General features: G+C 38.1%; 1 protein-coding gene across 1 annotated transcript; it reads left to right on the top strand.

Annotated features, from left to right (window-relative positions):
• The first annotated feature begins 210 nt into the window (after positions 1–210).
• suclg1 (succinate-CoA ligase GDP/ADP-forming subunit alph) lies at positions 211–19,791 on the top strand. Its single transcript, XM_071503235.1, has 9 exons — positions 211–334; positions 2,397–2,497; positions 5,455–5,571; positions 5,811–6,023; positions 6,619–6,676; positions 7,265–7,348; positions 9,980–10,131; positions 14,738–14,926; positions 19,373–19,791. The coding sequence occupies exons 1-9, from the start codon at positions 301–303 to the stop codon at positions 19,397–19,399; spliced, it is 975 nt and encodes a 324-aa protein (XP_071359336.1). The 5' UTR covers positions 211–300; the 3' UTR covers positions 19,400–19,791.
• The last annotated feature ends 5,479 nt before the right edge of the window (positions 19,792–25,270 follow it).

The following is a 25,270-nucleotide window of genomic DNA, read 5'->3' as shown; positions in this document are numbered from 1 at the left end:
TGACAAGCTTTCTTTCAAGTACTTTGTAGAGAACTTCAATACCCATAAGTCAGTGTGAATTTATGCAGCCCACTCTATCGCCTGGCATTTCAATGCTGGTATTTGTCTTTTGTACTACATTCACATGTCACAAAAAAACATCTTCAGTATGTTATAATTGAATACGAAATGTCAGGAGTTCATTGATAAACTAACTAACTAAAGCTGATTTAAAAAAAAAAAAGCACGGGGATATTCATAGTCAGCTAAAGTAAAGCTGTCAGGTCTTCAGCCTCCGGTGTCATTGGTGAATGACCGAAGATGTCTCACAGCAGGCTGTTTGCCAGGCTGCTTTGTAAGTATTTTTAACAAAACGTAGTTTTAATCAATTGAAATACCCCTGAGTGTAGTTTCTGTAACAGACGTGTATTCGTTGGCTCTGTGTTGTACAGAAGCTGAGCTTTGCAGGTTCACACAGTCTTGCAACTGGCTAGCAAAGCTCCCCTGGATTGACTGTCAGTTAGCTTCAGGGTTATTTAGCCACATTAGCCTGCCGACCGAATATAATGGTAAAGCTCACTGACAGTTAGCCAGCAAGCTAACTAGCTAGCCAGCTTTGCGCTAACGTCCAACCGAAATGTAACCTTAACCCCCAGGCCAGGGCAAGTGTCGATCTTTGACCTTGCATGTCCTCTCGACTAAATGTACCGTGTCCACTCGCTCTGCCTCGGATGTTTGGTCGATGTAGCTCTTGTACAGTTTTCACCAAGCAGTGATTGGAAGCAGCCAAAGTAGCTGTTGTGGCAGTCTGTCTGCAGCATGTGTGACCACAGCTCGGTGCATTACAGAGATTTGACAAGCCTTTTTTTAGATGCTGCTCTAATGAGAACATGGTTGGTGTCACTGGCTCACATCGAAACACAACGTTTGTTAAAAGTCATTTTGTTAGGACACCGAGCTTAAGTGAACTTTGCACAGTGTTATTGATATGTTGTCACTCAGGCACAGAAAGAAGACCAAAGTTCAGTCATTCAGGGGGAATGCTGTTCACATATGTTAGCTTAGTCCCGCCCTCCCGTCAGACTGCACACAATGTAAAACCAAAATATGTTACTTAGTCAAATCTTTGTATAAAGTTGAGTCTTCTTTAAGAAGTTATTTAGCTTTAAGACCTTACAGAGGGTCACACAGCCATCAGACTCTGTCTTCTTTTTATTTAATTTTCATTACTTGTAGGTAGCTTATGTTTGATGTCTTTTTCTTGCAGGGTTGAGCCTACTCACATTTAGTAAAGGGCAAATCCATTCGATTGATTTAAATTAATTGGCTTAAGGTTGTAGAACACATGGGCATCAGACTAGTGAACTGAAGAGTGGCATTTAGTCAGGCTGTAGCATTCAGTGTTTATTTCTTTATGGATGCATACACACTTGCACACATGTTAATTTCACTGAGGTGGTGAAGAGTAAAGAGAAACAGTTTTGGTTTAAAACCTATGAAATCACATTGAAGGCTAAGATGAAACAGCTACTGTGTCTGCAGTACCTCATTGTGATGTTGTGAATGGTGCAGCAGCATGTTGCTTGTTGTTTTACCTATAATGTATGGTTGTTATAACGGTTAGCAGTTGTCTCACAATGGAGTTAAAACTTGATAGAGCCCCCTCAATTGCACTTTGACCTCAGACCTCAGTTACTGTTTGCAAAATATGTTGGTAGTGTCCTTTTTTCTTTTTTTTTTAAATTGATGATATTATCATATTCAGGAAGCTTGGAGAGACCTTTTCAGCAAATGATAAGTAATGAACGCTTCCAATCAGGCAGTGTAATTAGACATAATGTGTTCTCATGTGTCCAATTTCCATCAGTAGTTGACACCATAACAACTCCAATAAGCTGTAATAAGCAACCATCTTTAATTAAAAATTATGCAGAGCAAGAAAAAAACAAAGAATATCTGGGGTCACAGGTGCAGTAAAACTCAGCTGTTAAGTCTGAGAAAAGTTGAAATTGTTACCCAGCAACAATAAATGAAAGTAGCAGAGGCAAAAAGACTGTTGCCAAAACACTGCAAGGTCTAAAGTAAAGGATAATTTCTTGGAAGAAAAGTGAATAGCCCACTCATATTTTAACCTTACTGTAGTCATTGGGAAAAGAAAGAGTCTTGCTTTTGTTGAAAAATTAAGCTTTTCCTCTTAAACCATTTTTTAAAATTACAGCTTAGCTTAATGTGTATATTGCACACCATACTTGATGAAAAAAATGTTTTTTATATGCTTGTAACAGGAGAGTTATTGTCCTCGTTTCCTGTGAGCAGATGGCTAGGAAGATTTGATTGTGTAAGGTTTTGATGATTGAAATTAGCCTGTGCATTGTCACCAAAAATCAGTCTTTCACCTCTTGTCTTTCTTCAATCAGTGCAGCAGAGTGGAGTTAGGTATTGCTATACGGGAACAAGAAAGAACCTCTACATCAACAAGAACTCGAAGGTCATCTGCCAAGGTTTCACGGGGAAGCAGGTTTGTACTGATAACTTGTTACCATAAACATGTTTTTTTTTTTTTTGTTTTTTTTTATTGCTTCATATTAGGTAACTGTAATCTAGTTGTGAAATCTCAGAAACACGCATGATTCCTAATTTTTTTTTGTCAAATTCGTTCTTTGTGACCAAGATCACAAAGCAGGAAAGATTCTAAAACTTTATTTTCATCACTTATAAATATTTTCACCATTTGTTTCTACAAGGCAGTCAGTTACAGAAAAATATGTCAATTCAATTCACAAGTATGTCTCAGAGCATCTTAAAATAAGTACAGTCTATAACACTTTCCATCCTTAGACCTTCAGTTCAATTACAGAGAAACTGCTCTGTTGCCTCAGGACGAGGAACAAAAAGTGCTGCAGGACGGTTCATTGTCCAACAATTCAAAGATTTTTTGTCAAAGTGTAAAAGTGAAGAGTTAGTTTTTCTTTTCTTTTTTTTTTTCTTTTTTTTTAAATTTGTTGTATTTTTCATGATGCTATTCAGGCTCTGTGTAAGCGCTAGAACCCTGACCTTGCATCAGTCGATAGAGTTATGATTTACTGTAGCTCCCTGTTGTGAGAGTTGTTTGTTTGCCTTAAAGGCCTCCAAATCATTCGTTCTTGTTTGATTTCAGTTGATATTTTTTTGGGCAGAAATAAAAACTTTCCCTTTTACTTTAACTTCATTTTTTTTCCCCTGTGACAACCCTTAGTCACTGTTTCAGTCAATAATAATAACAATTTTGTGTGACAGTTTGTTGATCCTTCCAGTTATTTTTCAAAAACATGGAAAAAGCTCAGGTGATTTACCTTGAACCACTTCCAGTCAAGGAGAATAAAAATCTTGGCAAGTGTGTTCAACAAGCCAGAAACACGGACTTTACAGATTTATTTCCCTTCCTCTGTCCTTGTGCACATTCCATTTTTCATCTTCCATTTTCTCTTCAACATAATAAAAGGTTGTTAAATATAGTTCCAGCGAACACTCTGGGTAATTAGAAAAGGATGAGAAATGAAGCAAGTGCTATTGAGTGCACATTTTCATGTCTTTCTGGCTTGATAAGCAAACCATTTTTCAAATTTATTGTCCCAACATTTGCGATAATAATGACTGGCAAAAACAGCACAGTTAGCAGGGTGAAGGAATACATTACATTTGGGGGAAAAATGCTGATTCATAACTTCTAATTCCTCTTAATAGGCTAGTTATAATTTTTACATTAAGGTCATTTATTCACACTTGTAGTTATGACCCTTGGCTACTTTATCTACATTGTTTCAGCATCTATTCAGCAATAATTAACTGACTACAGACTGATAGGACCCATGCAGCTGAAAATCAGTTTATGCCGCCTTGATGCACTCATTTTCTGGAAAAGGACAACTGAGATTCACTCACATGATTTCACCTCTCAAGATACATTCTGCTCCCTTCATTGTTATTGCCGCTTTATCTTGTTTATTTTCATTTAAACATCTGGGCCCTTGGTGGGATATTTGTACCAAACACAGAGCGGTAGGAACTACAAGTACTAGCAGTCGGCTGATATTTCTGTCTATCACGTCCAGTCTTCTTAACATTTAGTTTTCATCTTTTGTTCCCCTCAAGTAACTTTAAGTTTGGAAAATCAGCTTATTCCATGCTGTCTTACACTATCACATAAACATTTTGTGTGGCTTTGTCCCAGCTCTCCATTGAAGCTTTATGTGGTTGACACTGGGCGACATATTCAAAATCTAAACTGCATTTTGTCAGACATACTTGATATCTGTGGGTCTGGCTGTACAGCTGTTAACAGTACAATCCACAATATAGGTTGATATAGATACATTGGTATCTCTGTATATGTTGTCCAACAGTCCGCCAGCTTATGTTTGAGGTAATTTAGAAAAAGTGTCTCCATTGCACTGTTTGTCCTTAGGGAGCCAAACGAAGCCAGACAAATGTATTCTTCAACTGCAAAAGGTGTCTGCTCAGTACCTATATTGCTCACAATTCTTAATTGTCTTAGTAAAAATGTTAATGCTATGAAAAAAGTTACAGTTGGCTGATATATCTTATTAATAACACTATATCACTGATATATCACATTTATTGGTATCAGCCTCAAAAATCCATTATATATCATAGTGTTCTGTGGTAAAGAGAAATCTGTTCGGATTAAAGTAAAACTGCACTACATCTATCCTGCACCTTTTATAAGCATGGATAAATCATGCATTGTGTGGTTAATTACTTCCTCTGGTGCTAACTGCCACCACCCCAGATTTGAGGTCTGTAATTCTCCAAAAATACAGCACAAACTCACCAGATGTGTGTTAAAAAACCAAAGCTCCAAAAACGGGCACTGTGTGTTAGTATGGGGACTGTCTGAGGTTTAAATGTGTTTCCCCTGACAAATAAAATAAACATCTGAAATGCAAAGTTAATTAATGAATTAGATGTGTTTCTGTTTGGGTTCATGCAAATGAATTGACTTCATGACTGTCAGGAATAAAATCCTCCAACTATGGCAGCCATGACAGGTTCCCTGTAGCCTGCATGATAGTGACAGTGTGTCAGATATTTTTTTTTGTAAACTATCTTCCTTTGGAGATATTTTTCAGTCACTGTTGGAGAATATCCAAAGCCGCTTTTGATTTGTTTTTTTTCAAATGTTCTGCAAGGAGATTAAACTAAGCTTACATCATTATTTATCTGTCAAGAGCATTTCGAGTCCCTCTCATTGAATATATTTATATATATAGCTGCATCCCTAGAAGGGCCCAGCCTCACTTCTGTACCCATCCCTTTACTCTGAGACACAGGTGATTAATCCTGGATGGCAGCATATTTCCTCCATCCTCTCTGTCTGTAATGATATCTCAAGGTTGACGCTGCAGAAGTGGCTGTACCCCACTTCATTACACACTCGTACACACACTGACTTCGTCTTTCCCTCTTCCCTTGTAGGGAACGTTTCACAGTCAGCAGTCTCTTGACTATGGCTCCCAGTTAGTTGGAGGTGTTTCCCCCGGCAAGGGTGGTAAGACGCACCTTGGCCTGCCAGTCTTCAACTCAGTCAAGGAGGTATGTATGACTCCTTATCTGTCTGTGCATGTGTCTGTTGTGTAAATATATAAATAAAAACTGAACTATTTGTTATGGAGCTGACAGATTTGCAGCAAGTATCCTGTGAAGGACAGTGACGCTTTTTACAGATGTTTTTTAGAGAAACATTAGGTGGCACTATTTCATAACTTTAGAATTTCCTTTTTTAGAAAAACAAAAAAAAAACATCACCAATACCTTTGTTTTCCTTACCTCAGGCAAAGGAGGGCACAGGGGCAGATGCCACTGTGATTTATGTACCTCCTCCGTTTGCGGCAGCGGCCATCATCGAGGCCATTGACGCAGAGATACCCCTGGTGGTGTGCATTACTGAGGGCATCCCCCAGCAGGACATGGTGAGAGTCAAACATAAGCTCCTGCGCCAGAGCACCACCCGCCTCATAGGCCCCAACTGCCCAGGAGTCATCAATGTAAGCTCACGCACTCTCACACAAACAGACACAGACACACACACACACAATGATGCACATCCTTTTTTTTGTTTTTGTTATTTGCTGTTGATGTGGCTGAGAGGGCTGAAAGCACAAGCTCCCTCTCAAGGGTCCAGGAGTAATTCAAATTTAATGCATTAATATTCTGTTCAGTCAAACTAAAACCTTAAAGGAGCATGATTTTCTCATACTGTTGCTTTTGTTTGTCTGTTTCTGTGTTGTGGTAGCATTAATATTATTATTTGGCTTGAATAATATTTTCTGGATTTTAGTGTATAGTACAACTTGCATTTGGACCAAGAACAATTGAAGAGGGTATTGTTTTTCAATGGAATTTATGATGTGGATAGTCTTTGAATTTGTTCATGTTTTTTTTATGGGGTAGGAAAGAAAATGCTAAATACTAAATTGTTCTTTTGCAAAGAGAAATGTTTTGTTCAGTAAAGAAAAACAAGTCAAATTGGAGACTGAGTTTAAAGTTAAAAAGTTAAAAAAGTTAAAAAAAAAAAAAAGAATCATATGTGTGTATGTCATAGTAAATTGTCTTTAATATTTAAAATATATTTATTTGCAGCCTGGAGAATGCAAGATTGGGATCATGCCAGGCCACATTCACAAGAAAGGAAGAATTGGTGAGATTTCCTAATTTGTCTGTGAAATCACACACTGTAAATTCTTTATTTGGATCTGCAAGCATTTCATTTATATAGAAAAGTTGCATTTTAAATGCTAAAGGTTATTTGAGAATATTTGCTGAATGACAGCTTACAGGTTCCTTAAATGATCACTTAGTGTTCTCTGACAAAAAAAGTGTGAAAGGGGGAAAAAAAACAGAATTCATACTAAAACCTTTTTTCCCAATTTTTTTTTTTCTTTTTTACGGCATTGTACTTGAATCCTAGATGTAACTTCTGCTGTTGACAGCTTGATAAGTAGTGTGTGCTGCTGGCCAGTGAACCTTTACAGGAAGGCTGTTTTTATAGTAAATCAACTGCCATCATTCCCAAAGCATACGCAGAACAGCTGTTACAGAGCTCTGTTATGACGGTGATCTTTTTTTGTTTTTGCAGGCATATTGACAACAATTCAGTCAAAGTTGGACAGAAAAAGACAGCTGGATCTTATATCATGTTATCACCCTCGACTGCAGCAGTGTGTTAGTGTGGTCTTCTCCAAAAAATATCAACCTCACAAAATGTTTTTTTCAATTTGTCTTTCAGGCATCGTGTCGAGATCTGGTACCCTGACATATGAGGCCGTCCACCAAACTACACAAGTCGGCCTGGGCCAGTCTCTCTGCGTTGGTAAGATAGCAATGATCTGTGGCATACTGAATTTAAATTTAGCTCACAGGTTTTAGTTTTATATCCAGACATTATTAAAACAAGCAGCCAGCTTTGAATAAAAGAACTTAATTTATCATGAAACTGTGTATGGCTTCATGGGCTGTTGGAAGAAGATTTCAGCAGATTTTTACTCAGAATAATATAGAACATTTTATCATTGCATTCGGTTTGAAGACCAGATGGTCTCTTGATACTAGGCATTTTATTTCAACCTAATTGTGAATGTTGGACCTAGTACTTGAGTTACAAGACACAAAAAGATACAATGTACTAAAAGATAGGTGCTGTAATGTCTTTAATTATTTCTCTAGAGACACAAACTTGAATGAAAATCTTCCTTGACTTCCTGGGAATAGAAGGGTGATCAACCACGTTCATGTTTCACTAAACCTTATCTGATGCTGATGCATTTCAGCACAGACGTTTGTATTAAAAAAACTACTTACTCACTGTCTGATTATTGCGTAGAAAATCCCCCCCAGATCTGAGCACTGAAGAAAAGTGAGTTTCATTTCTGATCCACGGTCAGGCTAATTTTCTTTTCCCACACAAACCAGAGGAGTGAAACTCGTGATTCAACATCATCCAATTCAAACAAGACTGATTCAAAAGTGAACGACCTTACTACCAATAAAGTATTCTATGATCATCCTTAGTGGATGCTTTTGCCTCTTGTTTTCCCATTCATGTTCTTTTTGATGCAGTTGAACATGAACTTCAGGAAGCAGCTTATTTATTTGGTGTCAATGATGCTAAGAGCAAGGCCATAACATTGTGACATACTGGTGAATAGAACCTATTTTTTAATGTTTTAAAAGCTGTTAGATTCATGCCAGGTTTTGCTGTATGAAATTTAGGTGATAGTAATTTCTACAACTCCTACATACAGATACCTTGACTGCCCATCTTGTGATTTCCTTGTTTTTCTTCCCCACAATTTCTCACAGCCTTGTTTCTGTAATTTACTGACTTCGACTGGATTCTGAATAAATGCAGCTCTATAGCACAGCCTGAAGCTGGGACACTACATGGAACAGTCTTTGTTGCTGTCTTCAAAAACAAATTTAACTAACTTAAATATCCGTCAATCTTGTGCTGCTCCTTTTTGTCATTCTCAGTGAAATAGTAGAGAACCCCTCCCACTGCACCTGACATTATAACTGGACTCTATTCTGTCTTGGATACACAGCAAATATAAGATTAACTCTTTTTAGAAGAAAAAAATATAATAACTTATTTGCCACCAGAGAATTTGTATTAAAGGCCTGGTTGATCACCCAAATTAACTGAAAAACAACTTGGCTTCATTATTATTTAGACATTTTAATTACACTGTGTCCTCTAGCCAGACTTCGTACAGCCAATGCTGCAACAGTGTTAAATATTGTAGAGTTCATCAAGGGGTTTATTAGTGGTTCTGCTCACAACTTCTTAAATCTGAGTATGACCTAGGGGCTACAGCAAATTATAGTGGGTACAATATTTAATATCACTGTCATCATTGTTGCTGGTAATGTGGCTCTCTTTGATTATTATTCATGTAATCTTTTTCTCTTGGTGTTGGCCAGTTTTTTTTAATGGTATGAATATAAATTTAGGTGACATTTTGTCTGTGAAGATTTGTCTTGCAGAGCTTTTGCCCAGGCTTTTATAGATCCTGGTGTAATTTTCTGTGGAAATTATTCTAAAAAATGATTATTGGGCTCTTCTGATTTGGAAAAGATTCATAAGTCGTGGTGCTTGGGTATGAAAGGAAAGGCATCATTAAACTACTATGCAGAGATAAAGGTGGTTTGACGCAGTTATACCACTAAGCAAACTTTTGAAGTGACTTTAAAGTAAAATTGAAAAATGGTAGTCATTTAACCTTAGTCCAATTAAACTTTTACCAAAATGTGCCTCATTTTGCACACTTAATTGTGTTAGAGATGAATTGTGAAGCACCAATAAACAACATATGAACAATAAATCACATGATTACTTTTACTGTGAAGCCCACAGAAAATTATCACCTGACTCTATCGTCCTCATCACCCCTGTGGAGCTTTCTTTCAGCTCATTGCTTTGGTTGTGCTGGCCACGACTTTCCTGCCCTGATCCACTTTCCGCCCTCTCATAGAGCTGTTTTCCAGATGCAGTAGTTACACAGCAAAAAAATCCTGATTAAACCCACTGTGCACTACCTGTCCACCACCAAACTGCAGACAGACAGCATTACAGACCAGATGGTGAACATAGTGTAGCATTTAGCAGCTAAAGAGCCTGACATTTCCTTCAGGAGTTAGTGAAGACCAAAACAGACATAAAAGGACAGTGTATTTGGGACTTCCATTTGGCAGGACACCAGCAACATGACACCAATCATTCTGAAACCAAATCAATCTCGAAACATTTCATGTGCTCCTGCTGAACAATTCATGACCCCAGTGACCAACTGTGAACAGACAGAGCTGATAATCGGACCATATTGACATAAAGTTGGGCTCCACCTGCTTTTTATTCTGCTCTCATGTGATCCTCAAATATTCACAGGATTCATCCTTTGAGAGTCTTAAGTATACAACAAGGGTTTGCTTTGTCTCCTGCAAGGTATTGGCGGCGATCCATTCAATGGAACAAACTTCATAGACTGTCTGGAGGTGTTCCTGCAGGATCCCAAGACAGAGGGGATCATCCTTATTGGAGAAATCGGGGGCAATGCAGAGGAGAATGCAGCAGAGTACCTCAAACAGCACAACTCTGTAAGGAAATAACACACTGGACACCCATTATTTCACTTCACTCTCCTTGTAATATCCTCTGCTACTGCGCGTCACCTCAGCAGATATATCTGTTCGTATAAAAAATTTATCCTTTTTCTGAATTAGCTCTTAGTCATGCCCTTTCAAATCTATGAGTTGCAGTGAACACTGGAATCCATCGCATAACGAGAACAAGGTGGAACTATGAAAATGCCCTTGTTTTTTGATCGCAGCCTCAGGCTTTCCCCTTCCTGCTTTCAGTGTCTGTGTGATTTGTGTGATACAGAGTGATAGATGGGGCCCAGGTATGATTCACAGGGCACGTTCCAGAAATATACGGTGTTTACGAGCAGTGAACCTTTTTGTGATGCTCGCATGTGATAAAGAGCAGTATGGTGATGACTGGCTTACAGAGCCAAGTGGCTGAGAACTTGTAGCTGACATTTTTAACTTCGCCAGGCCTATACTTGGCATTTTGCTCCTTGCAGATGACTTTTAATCTGCTAAATTTCCAGTGTGTATGTGTTTGTTTCTGTGTATGTGTGCGTGCTTGTAGTGCTCTTGAGCTGAGAAATGGATTTGATTTGCCCTCGGCTGCTTTAATGCATGCAAATCTCCGGCTAGCGTCTCAGGAGAATAACTTCTCTCACTCGACAAATAAAGTACAAACACCACCGCCGCCGCCCCCACTCATCCACCCAATCACCCAGAGTGTTGACAGCGAGGGGCAGTTCAAATGAAACACATGCATGAAAAAGCCCAGCAGAGCGTGGGAGTAAGCTGCAGATCTTCCGTTGAAAGTCAATTGTGTAGAACAGCGTACATAAAATAGAGTCCTTGGACCAAATTTTTAATAGAGAAAGCTCAAAAGAAGACAGGAGACATTGTTTTCACTTTGGAGAAAACTTAACTTTTCTTGATTTGAATACATTTGAATTCATGTCACCAGTGCACTAACCTAGGGCAGCTCCCACACGTGAATATTGTATTAACGTGAAGCACAGTGTTACTGGAAATGAGCAGCAGGTGAGCTCAGCCAAATCTCCTGAAATAAATAAATAAAACAGAACATATGATGGATTCTTTGTATGCTCCAACGATCAAGGGGATTTAGCTAATTCATGAGATCTTTAGTGAGTTGAACTGTTGTAACAATAAACCTTTCAATATGTTTCTTCTGATGTGAATTTGTAGCCTTGAGCTGACAGAAGAAATCAGCCCACATGTGCACTCATGTATGATAAAAAGCTTTTATCTGGGCTCTTATGAAAACACATTTTCTTATTGATAGTAATTGATTAAGAATTGCTTAGGAATCCTTCATGTCACTGGGTCTTTTAAAGCCCCTGAGAACTTGTTTTTTAAATCCTAAATGTTTCTCTAGAGCCGTAAATATTCATGACTGAAGAGCTGCGATGATTAGTCAGTTACTCGATAAGTCGATCAACATAAAATCAATCTGCTACTATTTTCATAATCAAATAATTGTTTGAAAGGAAAATGTTAAGATATTTTCAACTTGTTGCTTTTCTTTATCACACGTCATAGTAAACTGAATATCTTTGGATTTAGGAGTCTGAAGTCGTCACCTTGGTCTGTAGGAAATTTCGCCAGGCAGTCATTTTATAGACAAAATGATAAAGATAATTGGCGGATTAATAGAAAATAATCGTTAGTCTTAAAAAGTACAATGATCAAAGTTAACGTTTCGGGGGGAAAAAAAACATTCTTAGTCATTATTATAGGACTGGTTTCCTGGTGTGACCAGATTTAATTGACAGTGGCCTACACAGTCTGTCTACAAAGACACTGACAAGCAGATGCATATCTGAGTTGATTTAAAGAAATAACTTTAAAATCAACCTATTTCTTTAATATTTGTTATAAAAAAAGGCAACTTTCAATGTTGGATAAGTCACTCTCTACTGACTGGTTTTTAGACAAATCAAAACCAAATTACTTCCCAATGAGAGATCAGCCAACTTGAACACAAAGTCAAACCAAATGAATGAAATGAAAGGAAATGAGCCTCTCTCACAAGAACTGGGAAGCACATGTGTTACATTTCAAGTCTCGTAGCAAAGGGTCTTGAGTGTACATTGATGAGGGAAATTATTTCTTTTTTTTTTTTTATTTGAACATGAGACTGCAACATATGTGAAAACATTGAAAGGGTCTGTACACTTTCTGAATGCACTGCAATAAACTGCCAACCAAGTGTATGTGACATCACCTTTTTTCAACTTAAAAACACTGAGAGGAACACAGACACAACAGTAAAGACATAAATATCTGATGTGAAAGACAAAACTGTTCTAACCTCGGCAGAAAATTGTGTTGAAGCCGGACCACATCACTCACCGTAAGAAGTTAATTTAGAAAATAGTTTTTTTTTTTAAGATGCTTGACGCTTCACATTAACTTGACAAATTCTGCCACACTGGACACATTTAGTATCGAATGCTCAGTGAAATTAAAGGTCCAGTGTCATGATTGATTTGTGTCATGCAACATTAAATATATTGAACTCCTATTTGAAAAAGACACATTATACCAGAAAGGTGAGGAAATATTGATTTCAGTATCCATCAATGTTACAGCTGAGTTACTGCCGACTGTTTATCTACCGACACCTTAATTCTGTAAAAATCAAGAAAACAAGCTTATATTTCCCACCAGGTTCTGCTGTCAGATTGTATGATGCAGGGCATATTTCAGGGTTCAGTCTTCATCAGTGACTGCAAGGCTTGCCAATATAATATGGTCTTAAGAAGTCACCTGTATCAAAGGTATGCCTATCATTACCAGAGCTTCACTTGCTTTCTGGAGTCAGAAATAGGTTTCACACAGAAAAACCATATTACAATTTGCTCCATGCATATCAAGTAGGTCGGAGTATTTGGCACCTAAGCTGCTGTGGAGGTTTACAGATTTTTTTTCTATTCCAGCCTCTTGACTTTTAGCCCAGTCTGTTTCCACTGAGCTTAGCTAAACCCCTTGTAATTCTGTGGAAACAACACTGAAAACTAAGGCAGGCTGTAGTCTGGAGGAAGTGTGATGTTCAACAAAAAAAAAGTGCCATTTGGCTCCACATGCACACACACACACACACGCCAGTTTTATTCATGCCTACCTGTCATGTTTATAGGGGTGTATAATTGTCTCACTTTGGCTTTTTAAGCTTGTGAATATAATTCCTCACCTTGGAGCAGGCTGTTTTGTGTTTATAGAACAAAGCCCTCCACCAGTCGCGTTAACAGAGGTGGGGGAACTAGCCTATTTGTCTCATAATTAAGGTAATATATCTGAACTGCTAACAGTTGAAGACAAAAGACGGGCAAAGCGAATGGTGGTATGACTCCCCTCCCTGTATGCATTGTAAGTACTTAGTATCCAGGGAGGCAGGGATTAATAGAGTAATTAAACCCCCTTTCGTTTGAGGTAGATTTAAGACTTGATTCACATGAGGGTGGTTTGTTTATTCTGAACGTGATTTGACTTCTGAGTACTGAGTCGGGTTTGGTGCTAATTTGTTTTGTGCTTACATTTTTCAACACCCAGAACAGATGCTTGTAACATATTTAGAGCACTTTAAAGTGATATTCCTTCTCTCTCTCTCTCTCTCTTCATTTCCCTGTTAACTGTGCAAGTGTTAATGTCTCATTAGCAGTGCACTTCTAGCCAAGGTCCTCAACATTTCCCTGGCTGATATATGTCCTGCTAGTCTAATTATCAAAAGTCATCTCTACTTTATATTGGTGGCTGCCATCTTGTTCCTGCCAGTGTCAGGGTTGAATTCGGAGCTGAAATGGCAGGAGATGTGGGTGTCTTTAAAGGACCTCGCTGTGTTGCTTTGGCTGTTGAGCGCGCCACATTCACTCTCTGAAAGCAGTCTGCCAGATGAGCCACAGCCTTCTGTTGAGGGCCCAGGACTAAGTGTGCGTGTATGTGCGCGCACACAAAGCCGCCCTCTACAATTATATTGTTATTCCTTACTGTGAAATATTAGCTGCTGTACATGGTCACACACGCACACACTGTCCGTCCCTCTCCCTGGTAATGATGTTATTGCTGAAGATGAAATATTAGCTCTCTTCACCTTGGAAATGATCTTAACTGTTGAACGTAACATCCATCAATGAGCAAGCAGCATAGACAGGCGCTGAGCTAATCAGTGCCTGCATGACTAATTACCATCTCAGAAATGAGATGATATGAAATGGCAGGAGCCTGAGCCTCTATCTGGTCATACACCAACCCATGCAATTAAATGGCTTGATTGACCCTTTGTTTTAATCATGCAGGCTGAGACTGAGATGGCTGGTTAGACAAGCCTGTTATCATGGGGGCACTGTAATAGGAGGACATGGGGTGTTAAATCTCTAATGAATGAATAAAACGCAGGTGCAGAAAATGTATTTTCTCTATTTTTGTACATCCACCTCCCTTGTTTTGACTCTTTCCTCCTCTTCCAAGCAACTTTGTTGCTTTGCTAACTGTACTGTATTAATCCTCAAACATTCCCTTGAGCTCATTCTTCTTCTCTATCTATTTTTCTCCACGTTTTACACCCATATTTTACTGTCTTTCCCTTTTCTTCATCCAGGGTGCTAATTCAAAGCCCGTGGTGTCCTTCATCGCGGGACTAACTGCTCCACCTGGGCGCAGGATGGGCCATGCTGGCGCCATCATCGCTGGTGGAAAGGGTGGAGCCAAAGAGAAGATTGCAGCCCTCCAGTCAGCTGGAGTTGTAGTCAGCATGTCCCCGGCCCAGCTGGGCAGTACTATGTTCAAGGTGAGTCCTCTCTCCCAACTAGACATCATCATGGATTATAATAGTAAAAAGTGATACTTGTACTGTTTTGATGGGGTGTGCAAGAGAGCAGGACCACATATTCAAGTTGAGAGTATAGTTGTAGTGAATAATCTTAAAAAGATTTGCTATAAAACTTTTTATAGCAATATTCAGTACTTACAAAAACAAAAACTGCTCATCTACGATGCTTTGCAGACAGGTTTTATTCCAGTGTCATTCAGAATGAAGTACTTGTTTGTAGGTCTTCGCTATTCAACTGGGATGATGTAATAATGCACTCAGTGTATCTTGGTTAACGCCTCAGTACAGTACAGACCTTGCTGTGTTACAGCAATAAGTTTCTGCTTTCCTCTTCTTTTCACACCCTGATGAAGAAACCATCACAGAGTTTTCGGTTTCATCATAATTATCAATTATTAAGGCGGACTTTGAAAGTCCCTTTCGCAAATCAGTGATGTTTTATCACCTGACCTGAATACTGTTCACTGATTCGCTGAACAAATTTAACAGGTTGTGTTAGAGAACAGCACTGGCATTTGACATTTTGAGCTGTAAACCATCAGCATCAGTGATACTATCGTCCATCAACCTAACCCTAATCTGAATAAAATGGTTGCAAACACTTAAATAACGTACACTTACAGATGAATGATAAAAAAAAAATTAAAAAAAACACATTTTGATAGGGAGATGATGCCAGCAAAGTTACACATTTCCCTCAGATTTTGAAAGGGACTTTTGGCATTGTCACCATTGTAGACACAAACTTCTCAGCCACAAGCTAATTTTCTCAAAATAATATAATTTCAATCAAAAAAAATCCTAAATATATTCAAATAGATTCATTCATCAATCTAATTTTATCCCTCTCTGTCTTTTGTTGACCTTGGCTTCAGTTTTCATTTTCAGTTTTGTTGCTGTCGGATTCAAATGTAAGACAACGTTGGCGTGAGATATTTAGAAATAGATGTTGATAACAAATACTAAATAGTAAATAGTAAAATATACATTTCTTTGCTCCAGTGTTTTTCACAGAACAGTCATGTTTCAGCTAATAGAAGCTGATAGCCAGCATAGCTAATGAGGAGGTAATATAATCACACTGCAATAACACTGATAATACTTGTCTTTTGGCCCCTGTACAAACTATTTTGTGATGCTGGTCACTGGTAGCACCATCAGTCATCACGGAACAGTTACAAATGCGAGAAGGTTTACTGGGAACAGGAATTTAATTTTTTTTCTGGGAGTAGCAAGGTCGAGATTGAACTTTTACTATGCCGTAAAGAAAGGCAGAAGAGAAGGGCAGAAATTAATAAACGCGTGTTGACAGTGGCTGAGTTGGCGCCACTGCCTCTTTATTTCAATTTATCTCTAGGGAAGCACTGTTAACAAGATGTATAAAAAGTGAAAGCATGTATTACAACCATTCATCATCTTATACTTTCATTACCCGTACTGGCACTACTGCACGCGGATATAGATTTACACGTTTTTTTTTTCCCAAAGTTTAATTCATAATCATTGTGTGTAATGATGAAAAACGTGCGACGTGGTTGCTCATTTTGCTGCACATTGTGTTCATACATCTCTGTTAATCTCATTGACCGCTGTAATAGGAGTAATAACACGTAAGAGAAGCAAGTAGACATTATGCTTTGGGTGTGGGAAACAATGACGACCCCAGTCGCAGCTGCTCAGGTCGTGGAGAGCATCTCTGCTGCTCCTGACCTGCATGAGCCGCGACATGAGTGTTGGAAACATGAATTTGCAAAAGTGGATACATGCGTCATCATATTAAATTAGAGCTTTATGAATTATGCATATTGCTGCAGCAGATGTTTTTTTATGCTAAGAACCTGATAATCTGAACAAAATTACCTCTGTGTCTAGACTTTACATTCTGTCATGTGTTGCATCAAATGTACATTTTAGAATCAAAAATTGAGATGTTTTCAGTAAAATAAAATGTCTGATGGCAGTAGTAATGCTCTTACTTCCAAGTGCTACATTATCAAATGGAAGAAACACCACTCAAGACGCTTTTGTCTCCAGTTACATAAGCACGTCCTGGCACATTATTCATCATCATAACAATTACAGATATACACTATCAATTTAGTGGTAGCGTAAACAGGATACAGCACGCAGCTATCATTACCACTGTCTGTTAAAATGATAACATTTTCATTTTAAGCCATTTGACAATTTGCTGAAAGTAAAATATGACAGGCCAAATGATGTTTTTATCTCAGATCTTGTTTAGTCTTTTCTTTATCCAAACTAAGTGTTGCCAAAGCACATCTAGTAGACAGGTAGATAGAGAAATGGAACCATGAAATATTAATATTTGAATTCTTATACACTATCAGTACTGGGTTTATTAGAAATACGTTTCAGTCATGGTTCTTAGGGAGTGGATAATGCATAAAATGGCATTTTCATAACACGAGTAAACAGTAAAAGGTTTAAAGTTATTTTCATTTACTTTCTAATTCTTTACAAAATATGATTAGTTAGTGATTCTTATTCACATGTATTTTTTTACGGGCTCTTGTTCACTTGAAGCCTCTGAAAACTTAGTATATTATACCAAGTATTCCTTTCTAACAGTTTTTTTTTAAGTTAAAAAATATCCCTTTGTATCTATCAAACTCTTGAGAGGACTTTTAATATAAGCAAATAACTCAACAACTGCCATCAGATCCTGGTTCTAATATTGCTTAGCTATGGAGGTCAGAAAAGCAAGGTTAAGAACACAAATAAAATTACAGATATCTCTCAGTAAAACAACTCAAACTGTTGAAAATTTAGCAGAGAAGTTTGTGCTCATGTACGTCCACATTGCTCACAGAATATCTTTTGAGAAAATATGAATTCTGGATCTTTTACAATTTAAAAACAGCATGTTGAAACAAAATTAAATATGAAATGCTTGCAGTGATATCCAAAGGAATTTTCAGTGCCACTGGTGCAAGGATAAGATATCAGAAAACATATGTTAATCTGAGAAGGACCTAATTTATATGCAAGATGGAATAATAATGACCTTTTTTACTTGTTTACAAAATATCTGGAACACATAATCACAGCAGCAGATAGCATTATCTTATCCTGCTCAGTATTCATGCATGCACATGTTGACAGATGTGTGCAGACAAACAGAAGCGTTTAATCTCTAGTTTCTGTTGCTTCAATAAATTCCAAACTCCAAAAAGTTGAAGGCAGCTCACAGACCATATTTACGACACCTGCACTCCTCATACATCTGGCCTCAGGTGTGATAAAAGCTGTTGTCATTGCTAGCTTGTAAATGTCTTGCTCTTCGTTCATGTCATGTTTTCCTCTGCTCTCCTCACTTTGAATCTAGATGTATTTTCACTCGTCCCTTTTGAGTGGCAACCTCTACTTTTCTCATTTTACTCCCCCACTTCCTCTTGACTTGTCTTGTCAAGTGTCTGATTCTGTCTCACACAAAGAGTCTGTTTTTTTTCCTCTCTGACACAAACCACTCTAGTCTTACCTTGGTGCTATCATTCCTGTATGGTATTCTTGAGTAACTGTGTCCTGCTGTGCACCAAGAACCACTTTCCTCCTTTTTTTTTCATGCCACTCATTCCATCCAATTACTCTTTCTTTGTCGTCAGACCTCCTCTATAGCTTTGTCCCCAATTATTGATCCCTTTGCCACTCCCTCTTTTACCTCACCTCATCTGTAAAGCAAAAATCTAATGAACTAGGCCACAACTCTTCAGCCCCCCCACCTATCGAAATGTCTCCTCGTTCAACTCGTCCTTCTCAGATAGGCAGGGTTAGAGAGGAGAATATTTTCTCCTCAAGGTGGCAGTAGACCTCCAGGCATCCACAAGCCAAAGAGGAGTGAGCCAACATGAGCATGAGTGCTTGTGTGTTCTGTAGACCTGATAAATGACATTTGCATTAAGTTACTTTCCCCCTGTGGAATGGAAAATTCTCAGGGAACGACATATTCTATCATCCCACAGTTTGTGTGATATTTTCCAAATTGAATATGTAAATAGCTACATCCTTTTTAATGGCTAACATAATGCTTTCTCATTTATAGTCACATGGTTGGACTGTGCGGATAAACAGGAGCTATAACCACACATAAATCAGATTTTTGCAGATTTTGAGCACATATCAATCACAGGAAGTGAGCTGTTTTAATGTTGACAACTGGAACTCACTGACACATACGCGCTACATGATTTGCACTCTCCGGGAAAAAACAACATGCTCTCTAAAGCTCCAGCCGTCCTGTTTCCCCCCTCAACGGCTGATCTAAAACACAGGATCAAAACAGAGCTGTGTGAATTCTACATGAATAAATCATTCACTTCTGTCTATCTCACTTCACATCATGTTGTTTCTTTTCTTCTTCCTCTCTGTTGTCCATCTCTGTAGGAGTTTGAGAAGAGGAAGATGTTGTAAATTGCGCAAGAAGACACCCAACCTTTTACCCCCTGCTCCAAAATTGAGATGAACAGCCTGATTCTGGAGGTGGATATGCCCTACAGGATCTGTAAACCCTGATTATTTCAACTACGATGCGCACATACAGTGTTTATATTGTAATTTCTGCCATGAACTTGTACCTTGCACATAATAAAAGAATAAAAGATAGCGTCTTAATGGTATCCTAAAGAACTCATTGTACACAATGTCAAAGCTTATAGATGTTTTTTCTTCCTCCACACAATGCCGACAGCCGAAGTATGCTATGGTAACCTTGGTGATCAGTCGTTCTGTTATACTCCTGTAAGACATATTCCATCACGCATTTCACTGGCTGTCTACCTGAATAAGAAATATTTCTCATATCATTTCCTTGCTGTGTTGTGTCTGTAATTTTTTCTTGTGGCACTTTTGAGAAACTGGTGTGATCTCATAGAACAAACTTATCTTTCTCCAGGTGTCTATCTTTTTGAAGTAACATAAGGGGTATAAAACGCCACATGTATAAGAGAACAGACAGGGATACAAAAGATATCAAGCGGGCATGATGTTTACAAGCTTTGAAGCACAACGTGTGCCAGATACCAGTGTACCAGGTGAGGTGTCAAGATGAAGGTGCTTTTAAGTGATACATCTTAAGGTTAAGATTTTCTGAAAATTCCCTCTTCTCAGTTGTGTAGACTACCATGTAAAATCATAGCTTTTATTTTTAGTCGGGCCACTGTACTGTTAAAAGACTATTAAAGGAGAGCAGAAACAATTAATAGATATTTGGCAGATTTATTTATTTTTACATTTTTTATTGGAAACATTTGAAAAGCCAAATGGTCATTTTAACTATTAGGATTATTCTATTAAGATTAATTCGATTTTGATGACCTTTCACATGCAAATTTGTGCAGTTGAGCGCTAACGAGCTGTCTTGCTACTGCTGATCTTTGGGGGCAAGTCCAAAATGGAGAAAGCAATTGTAGTTTAATAGCTGTGTTGCACCATCCATTTTTATTTAATCTCATATAAACTGATCCACAAAAGAGGCGTGACAATATATGAATATGTTTCATGAATAGAATGTGTGAACAACATGTTCTGTTAGCTTGCTGTCATTTAACAAAGTCGCTAGCTCAAAGAGATTGTATTCCTCTTCAATAAGGTTTTATAGAATTAATTGAGGCACCTGAGAACAAAATGTCAGGGAGGAGTAAACAGCCAAGTACCAAAAATCTTGGTTGCTGGTCTGTTAGCGGCTAGCTTGACAGCTGGTAGTTCTGGGATGTCAGGGTGTTATTTTCCCCTCATACAGTGGCCATGAGGGTCAAAACACAACGACAGGGCCAGTTTGGGGGTAGGTGGCATGGGGGGTTGCTTGGGGCACAGAATGTAAGGGGGGGGGGTGTCAAGAATTCCACTAATATCATTTTATTAATTGTGGATAAAGTAAAAACATAATCAACAAAGACAGCCTTTTAATGACATTTATAAACATACTCCAGCAGTAGTGTTAGAAGTATTAAGATCCTTTACTTGAGTAAAAGTACCAATTCAACAAAGAAAAAATACTCCATTACAAGTCCTGCTTTAACAAAAAGTAGGTATTAATAAGAAAAAGTAGTACAAGTATAAAACTCCTTCATACAGTTTTACATACAAGGCCAAAATCCTAATCTCACCTAGGGTAACCTAATGGATAGAGCCAACCCTGTTATTAACTTCCTAACACCCAAACTCCCATAAATTTCCTTTTGATTTCAATCTCCCTTTCCATCCTTTCAAACTCAGTTTAAAATTCATGCAAGGATACTCAGAGTAGTGCACAGTAGAAACAGGAAATGACATTGAACTGTCACCAGGGACTTGGGTTCTGTCCAGCCATAAATAATAAACGCTATTCCACCTTTTCCATAAACTAAAATGACATCATGTTTTGTGAAATGTTGTTTTGTGAAATGTCGTGTTTTATGAAATGTTGTGTTTTTGCCCTCAGGGTGTGTACCTCCAATTATATGGACTATTGAGTGTTGCCTACCTTTCAGGCCGAGTGCAGTACAGATCTAAATATTATTATCCATCCAAAATATGAGGTTGCAGGCTACATAAAGCTGATAAAGATGAAATAAAGACTTAATGTGATGATAAAGTGTTAATGCTACATATACTTTTATAGTAAATAAACAAAATTCTACCAACTCATATATATGTTGCAGTATGACAGTAGCAGAAATCAGAAATAACCTGGAGGCAATAAAAGTATTTAAATAAAAATGTTAAATAATTATTAACACTAATAGGTTCTAAAAGTTGTGTGGCCTAACCAAACTACAGCTGGAATCTGGAGTAATATCCATATTTAACAAGCTAACAAGCACTGAGTCTACTATCTGACTCTGATTCATGAATGAATCTGGCAAAACCTGACGCCCCCCGTTGGTCTCTTAAGCATTCTTTGGTGCACAGGTTGCAGATCAGCATGTATAGGAATTGCCAAGGGCAGCGAAGGTGTCCAAGAGCTGGTATCAGCAACAGCCGAGGTGAGTCGAGTCAAGTTTGTGAGTTTGTGTGGGGTTGTAGAACTGAACGTTCTCATCAGTGAGTGCATACTGCCACCGTAAACCCCATGAGGAAAACATCAGTCAGTCCTGCGCTGCCTGAAGCTAAACTTTGTCACACAGTACTGAAGTGAGTTTATAACAGTATTTTAGGTTATAATACTTAAAATTATATGGCTGGCATTTAGTTTGGTAACATTTAAAAGCCGAGCTGGCAGGACAAGGCTACAGCTTTTGTATTCTGGTATAAACTCGATTCATATCAAAGTCACTAAAGGGCCAGCAGAAAAGAATAGTTTCTTCACTTTTAGGCCAGCATTAAGCTACAGTAGTTCACTAAATAGTCCTGCAGCTAGTCACCACATCACTAATCTTCTACTTCAATATATTTTGTGAAGACATGACACTTACTGATGTGTCAAAGCATTTTCAATAACAATTACTTTAGTTGTTAGGTTGTTGCAAAAAATGCAAGAAATTAACCAGTTGTAGATTCAAATACATAAAGATTTATTTCCCTTCTTTTTCTTTTGTGGCTAAACAAGTTACTTGATGACGTTAACTTGGACTCTGAGAAATTGTGATTGGTCTTGAGATTTTATAGACCAGTCAGTTAATATGGACAAAATGACAAATAACAATGGCAATTTGTGGAATGGAAGCTCCATGACAAAGCTATTGGTTAAATTAACACCTTCATTACTGTACACAAAGTGATATTAGACTGAGTGGAGGAAAATGAAAGAGGAAAATAAGGTTACAGTTGGTTCTGTTCCCACAGAATCTTTTTAAATTAACGCACTAGGAACAAAAGAGTGTAATGAAGCATATAATGCCCTACACTGGACATCTCTACAGCCAATTCTTATCTGCTCTACAGCAGTCAGCCAAGGCAGATTATTCTGTGTACACATTGTTAACAATTACTTTTTAATCTGCATTAGCGAATTAACATAATGGCTGACAGTGGAACTGAAAGCTTATTTGTTTAGAGGCTCAGAAGTTCTTTCTTGAACTGAAGTTGCCAAGCTGTTTTCTGCTGTAGTTGGTTTCATGTAAAACGTAAAAGACGCCAAAGTTTGCCTTCTGGTGACGTTTAGTAGCTATTTGCTTGTTTGTTTGTCATTTCATATTACACTCTCGCTCATCACTCATCGCTTATTTCATTGTGCCACAAATCACACTCTTTATAGCAGTATTTTTCATTACTGGGATGACGCTTTGTTTTCAACCACACGGGAGGAGAGTAACAGAGTAATAACAGAGCTGGGTTATTCCAAACAGGAAATGGATTCCAGCCTAAATTGTGAGTTGTTGTTGATGTGCACAAATGAGATTGATGAAAAGTAGAGATGACAAAGATACATTTTTCTTTAATGCAAGAATTGACATCATTGGACAACTCATGGCGGCAGTCTGATAGCAGAGAGTGCGTCAGAAAATGTGAGTCAAAAATACTGCACAATGACATTATAACAGTAAATGAACCACATTTTGGTTTAATTACCTTGAATGAAAAGTTGTACTGACTTTAGCTATCCATATTTGTTGCCTTCTCAAGACATGGTTGTTGACGCAAACACGGTTGATTTTGTCATCTCTGTTATGACAGTAAAGTTGCAACAGGGTTAGTGGGATTTTTCAAGGCTTGTTTGTTAGATGGTTCTAGATTAACAAAGGCCATAGAGAGAATGGCATAAATATTGGTAATGTGTAGTGAAATGCTGGATCAGGCTTGCTGCTTTAAAAAGAGTGGTGTACTTCAGAGAGAACCCATCACCAAACACTTAAGCATTTGCCTCAAAAAGCATAGAGTTTGTGCTTTTGATGAAATACTTTTGAGTCTTTGAACTTAAATTGGTCCAGAACTTGAGTGTACTCCACAACTACACTGCTGGCCACTCCACTCTACTATTCCACTTTACTCCAAGACAACCTTTTTCTTTTTAAGATCTTGGTTGGTTCACCTTCTGCTGGAAATGGTAGTTGCTTTATGGAACAACAGTCATCTAACCACTTCATAGCCTTGCACTTGACTAACAAAGCAGCACTGATGACAGGTGGAGTTCAATTTTGATGTCACCCTTTTATCCAAAGGAGATGACAATTTATTCCCCCAGACCAGAGAGTTAACTGTATTCATAAAAATATGAATGGCTGACTGAGACCCACCCACAGACGTACAGCAAAGGCCTCATTACCAAGAGAGTGTAGACTTCAGCCGAATCAGTTGCATGAGTTGAAGAAACAAGGATTTTCCTCAGAGCAGACAGCAGTCCTAATGAACTCAACAGGGTACCCTGCAAGTGCCCTCGTGCACACAGCAACACCTTATTACTAATGTATGTGAGGCGAAGTTGAACAGTGCCAAAGTGCCCAACATGCAAATCAGTCATTTAATTAAACGATTGCTAATGAAACAGACGATAAATCTTATGTTAAGAGGATAGAGCAATTTTTTTCTAAATTGTGACACTGGCTTTAGGGATGAGTAGAAGCTGACATGGTGCATACGGTGGGTCATTAACTTTGCCACTGAAATGTAATAATAGCACAAGCTGCTACCTGCCAATTAGGATAATTATGTTTCTGTACCAAAAAGTTGTGCAATCTGGAAGCTGTTCAGGTGCAGGTTCGATTTGTTGCTCTTGTTTGTAATTACCTAGTTTGTTGGCAGCATCCCTCAATGAAGTGCTCATCCATTCACAGTCACATATTGCTCTTTTTAGCCTGAAAGTGCTAGTGATGATTGTCAGATTGCTTTATTGATACCATTGATCCTACCTGATGCTGCAAAGTCTGGCTGGCACAATATCCATTAAAGCATTTGAGAGCAGCAGTGAGGACGAGAAATAAAACCAAGGGGCTTGACAGTAGCAATTTGCATGAGGCGGTATTGTTTTAATAGAACCACTGAGTTGAGATTGCTTTGGGAATTGAGGGCAAGAATGAGGACAGAGGAGCGGATGTAAAGGGATCTTGGAACAGAGCCCCATTCTTTTTTCAAGTCAGCTGTGGATTGGCTTTTTCTTCAGACAGAGGAAAGGTTTTATTTGTCTGGCTTATGATGATACAAAGACACAAGACAATATTTCATACAGAGAGTAAGTTGCTGCCTTTTCATAATTGATGTTCTGATGAATTTCCTTCATATTATTGGCATCTGTTCAATGAGAGTCATCTTGTTTTCAGTTTTCTAATAATTTTAAACAATATTTTTCTAATATAATTCTTAGCAATAATGTTTGGCTTGTGTTTTATGTTTTGCTTTTTGCTACAACATTCTAACAAGGTGTCCATT

This window comes from Trachinotus anak, unplaced genomic scaffold, assembly GCF_046630095.1.
Source record: "Trachinotus anak isolate AG129_WGS33_773 ecotype Australia unplaced genomic scaffold, CSIRO_AGI_Tana_v1 ptg000019l, whole genome shotgun sequence".
Classification (NCBI taxonomy): Eukaryota; Metazoa; Chordata; class Actinopteri; order Carangiformes; family Carangidae; genus Trachinotus; species Trachinotus anak.
Note: the sequence above shows the minus strand (reverse complement) of the source record. Positions and strands in the feature narration are given on the sequence as shown.